The sequence below is a fragment of the Mus caroli genome, unplaced genomic scaffold (genome assembly GCF_978045245.1).
Source record: "Mus caroli unplaced genomic scaffold, Mus_caroli_1 scaffold_3, whole genome shotgun sequence".
NCBI classification, from domain to species: domain Eukaryota; kingdom Metazoa; phylum Chordata; class Mammalia; order Rodentia; family Muridae; genus Mus; species Mus caroli.
In genome coordinates, this window is record NW_028227258.1 from 40,390,885 (window position 1) to 40,406,978 (window position 16,094).

Below are 16,094 nucleotides of genomic sequence, written 5' to 3' on the forward strand. Positions count from 1 at the left end.
GGAGGCAGAGGCAGGTGGATCTCTGTAAGTCCAAGGCCAGCCTGATTTACAAAGTGAGTTCCAGAACAGCTAGGGCTACACAGAGAAACTGTCTCAAAAAGCCAAAAAGAGGAAGAAGGGGAAAAAAAAAAGGATGGAGAACTTCTGGGTAAAAAGATGTTGTGAGAGGTATTAATCAGCTCTTACAGTGGTCCTTATATTAGGTTTAGATCCTGCCAGGTAATAAACCCTATAAATCAGTAATGTTCATGAAAAGTTGCACATTGTAATACAGACTTAACTTCTGACAATACTAAGAAGTTACAAACTTTTAGGCATCCTAAAAGGTTTATAGCTGTTGTTTGTAAAGGGAACAGCTGAAACATTTACCCAGGAAGCAGCATAGGTACCTGGAAGTTGTTAGAGTAACCGGAACAGATTCGAGTGTGGTGATCTCATATTTCAGCTATGTGTTCTAGAGCCCTATGACTAGGAATTGAATACTAATAGTTTCAGATAGTATCATACTAAAATACAAATTATAGAAAGAACTCATGTAATGACTTGATACCTCATTGCTTAAAAAGTGAGAATACTAACTTTATTCTCTAGTGCAGTGATTCTCAACCTTCCTTGATGTCAGGACCCATTAATATAATTCCTCACGTTGTCGTGATCCCTAACCATAAAATCGTTTTCACTGCTATTTCATAACTGTACTTTTGTTACTGTTATGAGTTATAATGTAACTATTTGATATGCAGGATATCAGGTATGTCACCCCTGTGAAAGGGTTGTTTGACCCCCAAAGGGGTTAAGGACCCACAGGAGGAGAATTACTGCTCTAGTGCCTTCCACTATTATGAATATGTTAAATGTTTGCCACACAAAGTCTCACATTTTGTCTAATTTAAATTGATCTTGAACTATTTTTCATTAAAATACATCAAAAGTTAAGGATGTATATTGATTACATTGACAGTATTCTTTTTTATACAGTAAAAGTCAAAATAACTTAATGAGTAAAACTACTTTCCAGTAAAATTCCTCTCGGGAGGCAGAGGCAGGCGGATTTCTGAGTTCGAGGCCAGCCTGGTCTACAGAGTGAGTTCCAGGACAGCCAAGGCTACACAGAGAAACCCTGCCTCGAAAAACCAAAAAAAAAAAAAAAAGAATTAAGAAAAGCCAACATGTTGATTAATGTCTCTTAGAGCTCTTTTTTATCAATCAGTTTATTCCTGTACCCAGTCCTTCGTACTTTCTATTTCCACCCTTTAGTCTTCTGTTGCTTGTTTCATATGCTCCTTATATTTTCTTCATTAATTATGAACATAGAAATTGGATGAAACTTGATCAGACTTGATACAGGTTTAATATTTAGCAAGAATATCTTGCTATGCTATGCCATTTCTGTTGTATTATTTCGGGAGGAGCAGACTGTCTTCGTTCCTTTTGTGACATTCATCAGTAGGGTGAGATGTTGTCAGTTTGACATACTCATTATAGAATGCTCCTATCATTTATTCATTTTCAGTAACAAGTGATTGTGTAATCCTACTGGTATTGTGAAAATAACATGGTTTTTCTTCATATATTAAAAGTCCTCTAAGAATTGCTCATGAATTACGTGTTTACACTGTAGCTACATGCAGTTTTTTAAAACTGAAGCAGGATAGATTTTATTCTCTGATAGTTTCATACATGAATATAATGAATTGTAGTTGTTATTCCTCTCTCTTTTACTGTAACCCTCCTTCCTGAGAAGTCCTTTACCTGGGTGGGAGGCGACTTACTGGAGGATGGGAAATTTACCAGTGGCTGTACCACTGAAAAAAATGGTATCCTCTCTCCCAGCCAACATTGACTGCTGATACTTCCTTGGAGAGGGAGGACTTGGGCTTGGGTCTCATAAGCCCCTCCTCATCACAGATTTTCTAATGATCAACCTCCAGTGTAATTAGTGTGGGCTCCTTCTTTTTTGTTATTATTACCATTTTGAAATTAAGATTTTTACCTTTGTTTTGTAGTCTATTGTAGTGACTATTTTTAAAATGTTATTAAATCTTGGGCAAGTGGAGATTCAAATACCAGTAACTTTTGACATGTGGTTGAAGTTTGAGCCATGCTTCTCAAAAGTCCTTGTGCCCAAGGTGTAGAAAATGCTCCCTAGCAATCATAATAATGATGTGCCAAGGGATATTTGCTTTAAGATTGTTTCACCACTCTTTCAGGGAGCAGTTAGCAGTTTTTGATAGAAATATCTTATGAGTTCATTCAATATTTCTCATTCATACTTAAAGTTACACTGGTTTTGATTATTTGAGTTTTAAAATACTGGTTTTGTTTATTTGATTTCTTTTTCAGATTTATTTTCTGTGTTTGAGTGTTTTGCTTACATGTATGTTTGTGTATCATGTACATCTTGGAATTGGAGTTACGGACAGTTGAAAATTGACATGTGGGTACTGGGAATCAAACCCCAAATTCTGTAAGAACAAGTGCTCTTAAACACTGGACCATCTCTCCAGCCCCCTCTTTTTATGTTTGTATCTCTTGTCCTTGAAAAATCTTGATTGCTAATATTAACCTTGGTATACCATGCGTAGCACTTTAAGAAACACTAGCTTACCACATGTAGCACTAGCTTTTAAAAAAGACACTACTAAAAGCCATATTAATACTGTACTAACATTATTTAAAATAGTGATTTTTTTTTATAGTCACGTTTTTGTCTTTAGGGCATATTCCATAGAAGCAAAATGTAGTTATTGAATTTTAAAGTTTATTGAAATTATTCTCTGTTCTACCAGCAAAATAAAGAGATTTGTTTTCAATTTTGGATTAAATTAAAAAAAATTTTTAACTTTCCTCCAATTTAAAAAAAAAAAAAAAGACCCCAAACAAGCTACATTCAAAGAAACTTAGCTCACCCTCTGTATTCTCTAAATGTGTATTTTCATTAATTGATTGATTTATCCAACTCATTCATTACATGCACATGTAAATTCTTCATTTTCCTTCCCACAATAGGTAGAAAACATAATGCATAATGTCTTATGTCTTGGCATTTTCCTAAATGACACCTCCTGGAAAGCAAACCACGCCTTCTGCAGACTTTCATGGTGTTACTCTTGCCAGAATGAAACATAACTAGTGTTTATTTAGAATAGGTCCTAAATATGAAATTGTTGGATCAATGTATATTACAAATACAGTTTTACAGGATATCCCTAAATGTTTTGTGTGGAGTGGTTTTTGCTACCCAGAAATACAAATGCCAGAGTCTCATATCATAGTACAAAGAGGTTTTGCAGTGTGTGCCTGTAGCCCTAAATAGGTGGTAGGGAAGACACAGGACCTCTAGGGCTTGCTGACTAGCTGTTGTAGAAAAATCAGGTAAACTCTGGGTCCCAATGAGAGACCTTGTCTCAGGAAAAGAAAGAGTTGGAAGTGTTGCTAGTTTGGTGGGTGAGAAAGTATCCAAATACAGAATTAATTTGGATTTGTTTTACTATGAGGAAGATTAAACAGATTTTCAGCTTATGATTTATACTTCCTCTGCCAAGATCTTCAAGTTTTTAAGTCTGTGTTTGAAGTTTAGATTTCTTTTTTGATTCAGTTATTTAGAATTTATTTCAAAATTGTATCTGGTTAAACCAGTTGAACTTGATTGCATTTTTCTTTTTTTCTATGCTTTTCATGAAAGGCATCTCACTGTGTTTGGATAAACATGGAATGTATTATAGAGCTTATATTCCAGTAGATTTCATGGACATCTAAATAGAATGAATAAATCAATATTAGGATGATTTAAGGAACAAAACAGATTTTCAGTCTACTGTTTTGACCTGTTTTTCTTGAGTCTTGAGGCTCTTTGGCCAGAATGAGTACGGTCCATGCTTTCTTCCTTTGTATATCTCGTGCATAGATTGTCTTTTAAAAATAAATCCTGGGCCTAGATTGATGACTTAGCAGTTAAGAATGCTTGCTGCTCTTCCAGAGGACCCAGGTTTGGCTCCCATGATTCATATCAGGCATCTTATAACCACCTGTAACTTCAACTTCAGAGGATATGTCTTGGTTAACTTTATAACACAAGCTAGAGTAATATTAATTGAGGGAACCTCAGTTGAGAAAATGCCATAAAATCAAGCTGTAAGGCATTTTCTTAATTGATGATTGATGGGAGAGAGTTTAAACACTGCATGGTACTATCTCTGGACTGGTGTCCGGGGTTCTGTAAGAAAGCAGGCCGAGCAAGCCATGATGAGTTAGCAAGAAAGCAGCATCCCTTCGTGGCCTGCACATCAGCTCCTGCCCCATGTTCCTCCTGTGTTTGAGGAAATATGACAGTATTTAACACTTTCCTTTATAATAGGTGGGTACCTGTACACATGTGCCATAAACACATGCTGACACATACATAAAACAGCAAATGAATCTTTAAAACAAGTCTTGCTTGCTAAGTAGGAGAGATGACCAGAACATGAGCCAAATTTTATGTAGCATCAAGTTGTATCTGTTGCTTGTGAAATAATTTTGTGATGGCTTTTAAAACATTTATTTACTTGTGGGATTGTGTGCACCATGTTGTTCATTGTACATGTGGGGTCAGTAGACAACTCCTGGGAATATTGTACCTTTCACCTTCTATTGAACTTCAGCTGAGCTATCCTGGAAGTGGCAGGACAATCCCTGTCTCCACGTTCCATCTTTCTGTAGCGGTCCTGGGCTTACTGTGAATGAGTGACTCCACATGCGCCTTTGTACATGGGTTCTGGGGAGCTGAACTCCTGTTATCAGGATTTCACCATCTTACCTGCTGATCCCTGTTTCTGCCTTGTGTGATATCTTAATCTACAAGTTCGATTGGAGTTTGTTCTGATTTTTTTCTGATCATTTGGTTAGATGTTATTTCACAGAAGTGGCTTATTCGGGGTGATTAAAATGCCTTATTTTTATTCATTGTTTCCTCCCTGGAATCAAATTTATTTGTGATAGTATTAGCAATCTCAAATCTACCACTTAAAATGTAAGTGCTACATATATGTGTATGGCTGTATGCTCTTTTCTTTACCTACCTGGACATTTAGCACAGGTGTATCCTAAAGATTTTTTTCTTTCAAATATAATTTTGTCATGTAATTGAAAAAGATAATACATTTGTTCTTCCATGCTCATTGGCTTATATGTTCTGCATTCAGGTAATCTTGTATTGAAAATACTGCCTTTAAATTGGTTGAGTATGTGAAGACAGATTCTTGTAAACATGTCGTATATGTACAATTTATATTGTATTATGTTTTGTAAGTAACTTAAAGACTATATGTTGGAAGATGTGTGTAGGTTATAAGCAATTATGTCATGCCATACACAAGGTATGAGGATCCACTCATTTTATGTCCCTGAGAATCTCAAAACTTAATTTCTCCCTGATAGTTTGGTGTATATATGTGTTTGTGTGTGTACACATAGGTATATACAAATGTACAAATGTAATAGATCTTATAAAAATAGTTACCCATGCTTTGTCATTTTCGGGGTAGGGGAAGGGTCTCACACAGTAGTTTAGACTGGCTTTGAACTCATTATGTAGGCAGTCCTTCTGTCTCAGTCTCTCGAGTGCTGGGATTACCCATGTAAGCCAGTACACCTGACTCTGGCTGTGACTTCTGTTTTGATTCAGTGAAGATTTCAGTAATTAGCCAAATTATATGTGCAGTTGCATAATACTGTGGAGAGCTCTTCTGTGAAAATGTTCAAATTATCTCATTTGGTGGATATTTGGGATAAGGATTTAAAGTTGAACAGTGCTGGTGTATGTATGGCCGTTTTTGAGAGTGTACACTGAGGCTTGAGTGTGTTAAACTTTACCGAGCAGCAGTGTGTTATTTCCTAGGGTTTCATTTTGATTTATGTCTTGGATAAGTACAGAAGTGTTACATTTCAAATTGTTACTGACACTTTTTTATTTAGTTTCTTAATTTTTGTTAAGTCTCATGGTTTGTGATGTGTTGTGGGTTTTTGGTTGTTGTTTGTTTGTTTTTGTTTTTTTTTCCTGGTTGTTTCCCCCTGAATAATGGAGTGTACATTGTTTTTGGCATCCATCCATCCACACACACCCATCTACCCACCTATCTGTCTGTCTGCCTACCTACCTACCTACCTGGTTTTTAAAGGCAGGGTCTCTTTGTAGCCCTGGTTTCCTGGAACTCTGTAGACCAGGTTGGCCTTGAACTCAGAGATCTGCCTGCCTCTGCCTCCCAAGTGCTGGGATCCAAAGCTCCATATTTTTAATATTTTTAATATGGCGCTTTACATTAACAACATCAGATATATTTCATGCACTTATCCAGCACTAAGAACAGAAAAATGATCCAGGACAGAATCAGAATTAGAAAAAAAAATTAGCCTTATATTTATCTCCTTTTAGAACTCATGTTCATTGCCTGAATTTAGTCCATATTCATCCTCTAAATCCTTATATTTAGCCTTTCTTGTGGTCTTTCTAACCTGTTACTTTACTCACATGTACATTTGTTTACCTAATTATGTATTGACTACATTTCACATATGAGAGAGAATGCAGGTTTTTGTCCTGAGATTGTGTGATCTTGCTTAATACTATACATTCTAAGTCCATTTATTTTCCTGCAACATTTTTAGCTTCATTTTTCTTTAGGACTTAGTGTGTTCTCTCTCTCTCTCTCTCTCTGTCTGTCTCTCTCTCTCTGTCTCTGTGTGTGTGTGTGTGTATGTATGCGTGTGAAAATACTTGTATATCACTATTATCCATCCTTGTGTTGATGGACACCTAGGTTAATTTCTGTTGTTTGTTAAAGTAAACAAAGCATCATTAAACATGGGGTACAGATCTTTTTATAGAAGGATAGGGCATTCTCTGGGTATCTATGCCAAGGAGTGAAATAGTAGTTCTTTTTAAGTTTTTGAGAAATCTCCAAATGGTTTTCTACAGTAGTTGTATTAATTCACCCCAATCACTACCAACAGTGAATGGAGTCCTCTCTTCACACCCTCTTCAAAATCTGATGTGAGATTTGTTAATTATAGCCATTCTTATTGAGGTGAAGTGGTGTCTCAAAGTAGGTTTAATTTGTGTTTCCTTGATACTAGGGGCATTGGATGCTTTTATATAGTTATTGGTCATTTTCATTTATTTTTTGAACACTGTTCATTCTTTGCTAGTTTTTATTTTCTTAGCATGTGATTTCTTCAATTCCTTGTAAATTCAGATATAACCCCTTGTCTGAAGCATAGTTGGTAGAGATTTTCTCCCATTTTATTGGCTGTTAATTCTGCTAATTGTTTCCTTTGTTGTATAGAAACTTAATTTTTTCATACAGTGCCATCTGTTGATACTTGGGGTTAGTCCCATTGTTGTTGGTATTTTATTTCAAAAGTTCTTTTTTACTCTGCTGTCTTGAAAGCTATCTCCCATGGTTTACCAGTGTTTTAATATGGCCACATGTTCCATTTGCATGTTGTTAAAATTATATGAACACATTTCTTGCACATTTTAATTTTTCTCTTGTTCTTCTGGCTGCCTTTTGTTGATTGTCGAAAGCCTGTTGGAATATGGTTGGAAAACAAGCTTAACTTTCTTCTTGTCCATACCCAGTGGCAGTCAACACAGGCTACTTTCCTGGCCCATAAAGATTGAAGGCTTTCTTTTTACCAGCAAACAAGTAATTCTTTACTAACAGATTACCAGCTGGATGTCCTCCAAATAACTTCTGACATTATCCCTGGAGAAAGCCTTAGATTCCATAGGTTGAGGGTTCTGTTTTCCGATTCTCTCCATCTTGAGATGCCTGTCAGAAGCCCCTGGGTTTTTTTTGCCTTGCTTCTGGATGTGTGGTTCCCACAACTGTCCTGAGATGACTTAATTTTCTAAAGAAAAAGACTTAGAATGTTATTAAGATTAAGATGAAGAGGTGCTCAAGGTGAGAGGGGGATGTAGAACTTTTCTACGGTGCCATTCTCCAGAAATCTCTACACACTAAAATTTGGAAACAATTGAAGACTACTTTTGGGTTTTTATGGACGAGGCTTCATTACATAGGCATGATTGACCAAATCATTGGCTGATGGTGATCAACTTAACCTTTCCCTGTCCCTCATCATCCTTCTTGTTCTTGCAGTGACCAACTATCTTGAACCTGCCTTGAGCTTTCCACTCATCAGCCATCTTGGGAGTGTCATGAGTTTTAGAGCTGTATGCCAGACAACTGAACTGAAGACCTTGTGTGTATATGTACACATGTGTATATTCACAATATCATACAGAACTTATTAAAGTTACTCATTTTATTAATTTTATTAAACTTATTAAAGAATATTGTCTTGAATTATTTCAATTATTATTTGGGGACTTTGAGACTATGTACTGATAGGATTTTACCCAATATTTCCTTTTAGATTTAGTTTCTTTATTAGGGACCCTTGAAATAAATTTTTTTTAAAGTTTCCTTCTGCTGGTGTAAGAAAATGATTTCAGCAAGCCACATTTCTTTGATTTGCTTGTATGATCCTCACTTGTGTGTCACACACACACACACACACACACACCCGTGATGGTGTGTAACTGCTACACTTTCCCTTTCTGCTTGGTATTCTTCTGAGGTTTGTAGTTTTAGTCCTTAAAATGTAACTTTTGGTTGTCAGAATCTACTATGTCTACTGCCTGTGTGATTTAGTGCTTTTCTAGCCTTTAATAGGTACTTAGTGCTGTGTCCTTTCTCTGTATCAAGGTTGAGTATGGTTTTTTTTTTTTTTTTTTTTTTTTTTTTTTTTTAAGTCTAGTTTTTCTCTGGAATTGATACCGTTTTCTTTTTTCAGGTCATGATTTCCTAGGCTGGCATCTTGGAGTAGGAAGTGCTTGGATGTCAGTCTTCACTCTAGCAGGGCACATGGACTTCTCAACTTCTGCTTACATTTTTTGCTTGCCTTCTTGGCAACTATAAGAACTCTTTTTTGCCAGCGAGTAGTAGATGATAGGCTCAGTTATGATAGGAGAAGACTGATAAATAACAGAAGAAACCCTGACTCGTACCTTTGAAACTAATGGCAAATGACTTGCCTTTTTTTTTTTTTTTTTGAACCGTATTCATTTCTCTCGGAAATTTCAGCTCTTGTGAGCCTTCTGTAGGATACATTGTTTTGAAATGATCACTTGTAGCATAGTAGATGTCGATATTTCTCTGGTCATACTCATTTATCAAGAGGCATTTAAAGCTAATTTTGACATATAAAATTTTTAGTTAAGTGTAAAACCAGTTGACATCTTAGATGAACAGTTTTAATGATTGCATATTCTTAGTACAGGATTTGATTCTGAATTTAAAATTTGATTCTAAAAGTTTGATTTGTTTTCAGTAGCCATCAAAATGGAACAGTCATCAATTATTATTTTATGGTTTTTATAAAGTCCAAGTTAAAAAACTAGGTTGACTAAGATAGTTCATGTAAAATTATTGTACTAGACAGTGTGTTAAACTTAACAGCATTGTTGTAGAATCATTTCTCTTGGTCATGGTAGTGGTAAGCCTTATACTCTGAAAGGGTGAGCATAATTTCCTTGTATAGATCAGCTGTAGATACAGTCCTCAGTACTTGTCAGCTCCAAATAATAAACTGTGTATTCTGACAGAATATGTGTAAAATGTACTCTCAACAACAGGTATGAAATAATAGGATGAAAAAAAAGGCCAATATACAGGGTTTTTTTTTTTTTTTTAATCCCAAAAGATTTTGCCAAAAAGATTTGTTGTAGAGAAAAGGAAGAGAGTCAGCCTTGTGCATGTAGAGTTAATTACGAGTAAAGGCTTGGTTTCCCTTTAATTTAGAAGCACTATTTCCTACCCATTTCTTAGTAGTTCCTATGAACCTCTAGGGTGAAAAGTAATCAAGCAACTTGAAAGATAGAGTGATAATCCACATTTGAAAGGATGTCATGCCTACTTTTGGAAGCTGGGATTTGTGTGGGGTAATGGTGGATGGTTAGACATCAGAAACTCTTCTAAACGGTTCTGTGGCTTGTGTGCGTACACAAAGCACCAGAGCTCTCCAGCCTGCTGACTTTTAGAATCAGATACAGAATGATTGACTGATGGGCTGACTCATTCACTCTACAAAACCCCAGTCCTGTAACAGGGAGCCATCTTTTGTGTATACAGGAACTTGGTTTCAACTGTCTTTTTATATTTCATAATTTATTATCTTGATTTTTGTGTTCAGCTTTATTCTGATAAATTCATTAATCCAATATTTTTTAGTTATTTTAAATATAAATGCCCTTCTATGCTAATATATACATTTTTTAAATACACACATTGTTAAAATAGACAAAATAGTTGACTTAGTTACTTTAAATGCTTATCTAGTGAATTATATTTTTATAACACACAGGTATTTTCAATATATCAAAAACATCACTGAGTGGTTTGAACATGTGAGACAGTATTACCTTTCCCTGTCTTATTTATACATGCATGCATGCATACATACATACATACATACATACCTTTTTGTTTTATTTTGCCAAATGAAAATTTTCACTCCTACCATGTTGGTTTTATTTTCAGTGTTCTAGTTGTTGGTATTTTATGCATGATCTTCATTAGGCTAATGACAAGCCACCCCATTTTGAAATTTGAATGATTATCTGAATGAGTAACACTGTTAGAACGGAAGAGAAAGTCATACTTGGAGAAAGGCTGCCTCCTCTGACCTCCTTCTTTCTTTCCTCTTGGCAAAAATTTGATGTGTGGTCTTCCAGAGAATCAAGTATGGAACCTTAGAAATAAACACTTTTACTTGGTGTAGATGGGAGAATAAAGAGGAATGAAGTTATCCTTTGTTTTAGGGCAGGGATTCTCAACCTGTGTGTTGTTGCAATCCCACTGTGGTCCCATATCAGATACTCTGCAAATCATATATACACATTACAATTCATAACAGTAGCAAACTTACAGTTATAACACAATTTAAGGTTGGCGGTCAGTACACTATGAGGAAGTGCGTTAAAGGGGGGTCACAACATTAGGGAGATTGAGAACCACTGTCTTAGGGACTCAGTTGTGTGCAGCAGTAGAAAAGTCAGAAACAAGATAAACTTTTGTATTATTTTTTAATCCCAGTGACTTACAGTAATTTGTTTTGTTTTTTCTAGAGAGGATCTGACGAGCTACTCTCAGGCAGTGTTCTCAGTAGCCCCAACTCTAATATGAGTGGCGTGGTAGTCACAGGTAAGTGTTACTGTCTTACTATTTGCCAGGGCAGAGTGTTAAAGCCAAAGCATAGTTTATGCCACAATAGCCTTTTGTTTTGAAGCCTGAAATTGGTAATTTTTGTGGGCAAGTAGTGTTTAAATCTGATTGAATTTATTTACCAACACTGTGATGCTGCACACTCTTCCCCACGCCAGAGAAACACTGCCACACATACCTCGGCCCTAAAACTTTCCCAAAGAATAAAGATTCTTTGTATCCATGGTACATTTCCTATTTAAAACCTTGGTTTTTAAATGTGGGTTGTAGACTTATCTAGATCCTGGATCCTGTAGTTAATATTTTCAAAAGCTTTAATTTCTTTTTCTTTCTTTATCCACCCCACCCCCCTTTTTGTGACGGGCTCTCACTGCTGTCCAGGTTGACCTTCCCCTCCTGGGCTCAAGTGGGCATGTAGTCCTTCTGTTAGTTTCCCATGTAGTGGGGAGTCTAGGAACCTCAGACTAGCTCAGGCTTAATAACTTGCTTTTTAATTACACACACACACACACACACCCATTCTCACATGCCTCATATTTGCATCTTTCTTAGATTGTGAGTTTTTGTATTTGTGTCACCTTTATTTATACCATAGCTCTATTGCCTGTGCTGTAAGTAACAACCTGAACCTGACCTACGCAGTGTCACCCTTTGTGCTCTGACTTCTTAATGAATTTCAATTTGGTGTCTACTTATAAGTCTAAGAGCATTTATTTATACATTTAGAGCTTTTCTTGGGTAGGTCTCAAAAAATATTTTAATGTCTGAAGGAGAAATATGTTTTAATATTAGGCTTTAATTTTATGACTTTATTTTGAATAATATTATTATATTAATTTATCTCAAGACTATATTTTATACCTATCTTCCTGAAACTACTTTGTATTTTCTCCTATAAAGGTCATAAAAGGATGGAACACACTTCTTTCAGTTAACTAAAAACGGGAAAGTATTTGCTAACTGCAGCATGATGGTGTGGAAAGCTGAATTTTTAGTACATATTTATTTTTCTGTACAATAATTATAAAACGGTATCACAAGACCATGATTCTGACGATAAACCAATTAAATGTCTGCAACTCTGCTTTGTCAGATTTTTGATGTATAACATAGTAATTGATAGTAGGGATGTTTTAAAACTTAATATTTAGGCTATACCTGAGTAACTATAGTAGCCTTGACCCTTTTCCCAGTCATCTTCCAAGCCCACAAACCAACGTTGATTGTTGGAATCGATGAACAGAAATTATAAGCTTGAATGAAAGGAAACACCTGCCATGAGTCTCGTGATCATTTTAGGTTTCTGCTTTGAAGCATCTTACTGCCATGCCTGCATAGACAAAGCACAGAGGTTCTACTGGACCAAAGAAACACATTAGAACTAAACATGCAGGGTTTAGGCCATGGATCCTGAATAAAGGGAAGTTGTGCAGTTTAGGCAGACAGAAGTTGGTATAGTGGCCATAGCAGAATGATATTAGCTTCGTTACATTTGTACTGATAGGAAGCTTGCAATATCTATCAAAATTGCCTTACTGTAGGCCTGAGAGCTATGTGGTGATCTCATAGGATGAACACTTTTCTGAGACATTGGAGTTCTGAGGAGTCTGTTAAAGCACATTCCAGGGTATCCTCAACGTACAATTTGAATATAGAAATCCCAGATCTTTGATAAATCTATATTTGGTGGTAAGTGCCATTTGTTGAAGGAACTAGAAATCTAACATGACAGACATGAAGATTTCATATGAAATTTAGTTGCCTGATTAAAAATACACATATATGGCCGGGTGGTGGTGGCGCACGCCTTTAATCCCAGCACTTGGGAGGCAGAGGCAGGCAGGATTTCTTAGTTCGAGGCCAGCCTGGTCTACAAAGTGAGTTCCAGGACAGCCAGGGCTATACAGAGAAACCCTGTCTTGAAAATCCAATACACAAACACACACACACACACACACACACACACACATTTGTAAAACAGCCCTTAAGGATGAAAATAGAATTTAATCTTTCTATATGTGCCATATATAATATCATTAGCCTACAATAAAAAATTACAGATTATATAAAGAAAGAGAAAAATAAAAACCTAGAGGGTGAGGTTTACAATAGGGGGAGACTTCTAAAATGTCTAGATAGATAGAATTAGTTTGCAAAGGCCATAAAATTAAGTTTAAAGGGAAAGATTAAAATAATAACTGAACAGAGAATGGAATTTCTTTAGATGAAGATTTCTTGTATTTTTAAAGCATAAAATATTCTGACTGAACAATTGAATATTTAAAATGAAAAATTTGCTTGTTGAGATTAAAACATGAAAATGTTTAATAAATTTCCATAAATTTATTGACTGCTAAACAAAAAGTACACCTATGGGGCTGGGCAGTGGTGGTGCACGCCTTTAGTCCTAACACTTGGGAGGCAGAGGCAGGTGGATTTCTGAGTTCCAGGACAGCCTGGTCTAAAAAGTGAGTTCCAGGACGGCCAGGGCTACACAGAGAAACCCTGTCTTGAAAAACCAAAAGTACACCTATGGGAATACCAAACAAGAAGTAAGCAGTCTTCCCCTCCTCCTAACCCTGGATTTGAATTTCTGGATAGCCCACAGAGTGAGTGGGACAGTGTGCGTATGTGCGCACACACATGTATGTATGTGTCTCTGTCTCTGTGTGTCTCTCTGTCTCTGTCTCTCTCTCTATACACACACACACACACACACACACACACACACACACACGTATGTCTATTTGAAATAGAAATTGAACACTTGTTAAAGTTAGTGGGAAACATGAACTTAAAGCAGCTCAGTAAACATCCTCCCTATTATTAGGTTAATTTGAAAACCAAACACAGACTGAGGCACAAAGTACCCAGTAATTGAAAATTAATAGTAAAGGTATTACAAATATTCATGCAAAAGACATTTAACAAGAAGTCCTCACTAAAAGAGTACAGGCTAACCTTTTTAGATTTAATAGAATGACATTAGCTAAGATCTCAGAGCACATAAAGGTTATTTTTGAATAGTACTGTGAAATGGCAGCTGTAAATGATTCTTCCTTTAACCCTGTCTCAGTCATTTGAATTTGTCTTCTCTGAATTTCTGTATATTACACTTACTATATAGTGGAAACTTTGTTGATTACATTTATGAGACCATGATAGCAGCCCAGAAGTGAAGATGTTCTCATTTTACATAGAATAGTGTGACTTTTAACATAAAAACATTCTGAGCTTGAGGGTAGACTAAAATCCTGGTGATATCTCTATGGAGTGATTCAAGTGTAGCTAGTAGGTAATGGTGGAAACACTGGAAGATAGTCTGATTTTGAAAATAACTGTAAATTACAAAAATCAAAAGAGAATTATATTGGTTCCTGACCAAATAGGTTGGTCAGTAGATCATAATATAGAGAATTCAAAAGTAAGCCCACATATTTATGGGCCCCTGATGCTTGTGGGAGGTGCAAAGTCTTATGGGAAAAAGAAATTTAATAGAAAGCTGTATAGCTCTTGCTTTCCTATCCCTCTCCTAGTGAGTTTGTGAGTTTCGTCTTCTGATGAGGTGGCAATGAACTTCAAATGGACTGTATTGTAAATGTAAGTCTGAAAGTTAGAAAAAATTTAGAAGAAAACCGTAGACATTCTCCATGACTTAGGTTAGGCAGTAAAATCATTTTACTGATAATGATTCTAAAAACCTGTCTGAAAGAACAAAAGAATTAAACATGTGTGCACTTTAAAGACATTTAAGAAGAAAGGCAAGCCATGTTATTACCAAATAGTTTTACAAAGAGTATAAATATAAAGACTAGTATCATGATTGTATATATAAATTTAGAAATGTGCAAACTCAAATTTAACAGTTAAGGTGATTAACAACCCCAGTTTTAGAAATTGATCAAAATATTTTGCGTTTTGGTCATCATTACGTCCTTCCCGCTCTACTACCCGGTACCCTGCTATTCTTCCCAACCTTGTGTCTTCCTTTTTGTTGTTATTAGCAACCCCATCAGTTAGTGCTGCCTGTATTAGCTTAGATGTATGGCCATCCACAGGCATAAGCCGTTTGTCAGCAGACATATCTTCAAAGAAACTGACTGTTAAACCTTCAGCACCATCAGCTACTCAGGGCTTCTTTCCAAGCCATGTTGGAATTGTAACTGGCTTGATGGTGTCCAGGTAACCACAGCTGCTGTGAATTCATGTATACAGCCTCCTTGTTTGGTCCGGAAGTCCGAATTTCACAGCTTTCCTCCTCATTCATCAACTCTTACCTTTCTGGTCCTGGTTCTATAAACACTGAGCTTTGGCTGGGGAAGGTCAATATAGATGAATGACCATCTACAACTAAGCATTGATAGTTACTACTACCCAGTACTTTGATCAGCTGTGAATCTGCTTTAATAGTAGCTACACGCTGCAAAAAAGAAACTTCTGACCAGATTTGAGAGTAACACAAACTTGTGGGCATGAGTAAATATTTAGAGGGTAGTTTGACAGCATAAATAGTTAACAAAACAACAGTAGTATTCCTTTGGGCCTATGTTCTCTCCAGTTTTAAGCTTTTGGCCAGGTTTACAGTGGCAGACATAGAGCAGAATTCAAAGAAGTGGAAAGTCGTTGGTTACTGCTATAACTGTCATGCCACTATTGAATCAGTGGGTAGGCATCTCCTTTTAGGCAGGTTGGTATCGTAGTTGTAGCATTCAGGGTCTATTGCTAGATGAGACCATTGATATCTTTTCTCTATCAGTAGCCTACATAGCATCTTCTGTCACTAAGTAAGGAGACAGTTCTTGGTCAGCCTAGGTTGATTTCTCTATT

General features: G+C 36.2%; 1 protein-coding gene across 4 annotated transcripts in view; it reads left to right on the top strand.

Annotated features, from left to right (window-relative positions):
- The window catches only part of Ptbp2 (polypyrimidine tract binding protein 2), a 64,897-nt gene that overhangs the window by 8,918 nt on the left and 39,885 nt on the right, over nucleotides 1-16,094 (top strand). For all 4 annotated transcript variants that reach the window (XM_021157892.3, XM_021157891.3, XM_021157893.3 and 1 more), the window contains exon 3: nucleotides 11,171-11,246. In XM_021157892.3, coding sequence (XP_021013551.1) covers nucleotides 11,171-11,246 — 76 coding nt within the window. The remainder of the gene's footprint in view (nucleotides 1-11,170; nucleotides 11,247-16,094) is intronic.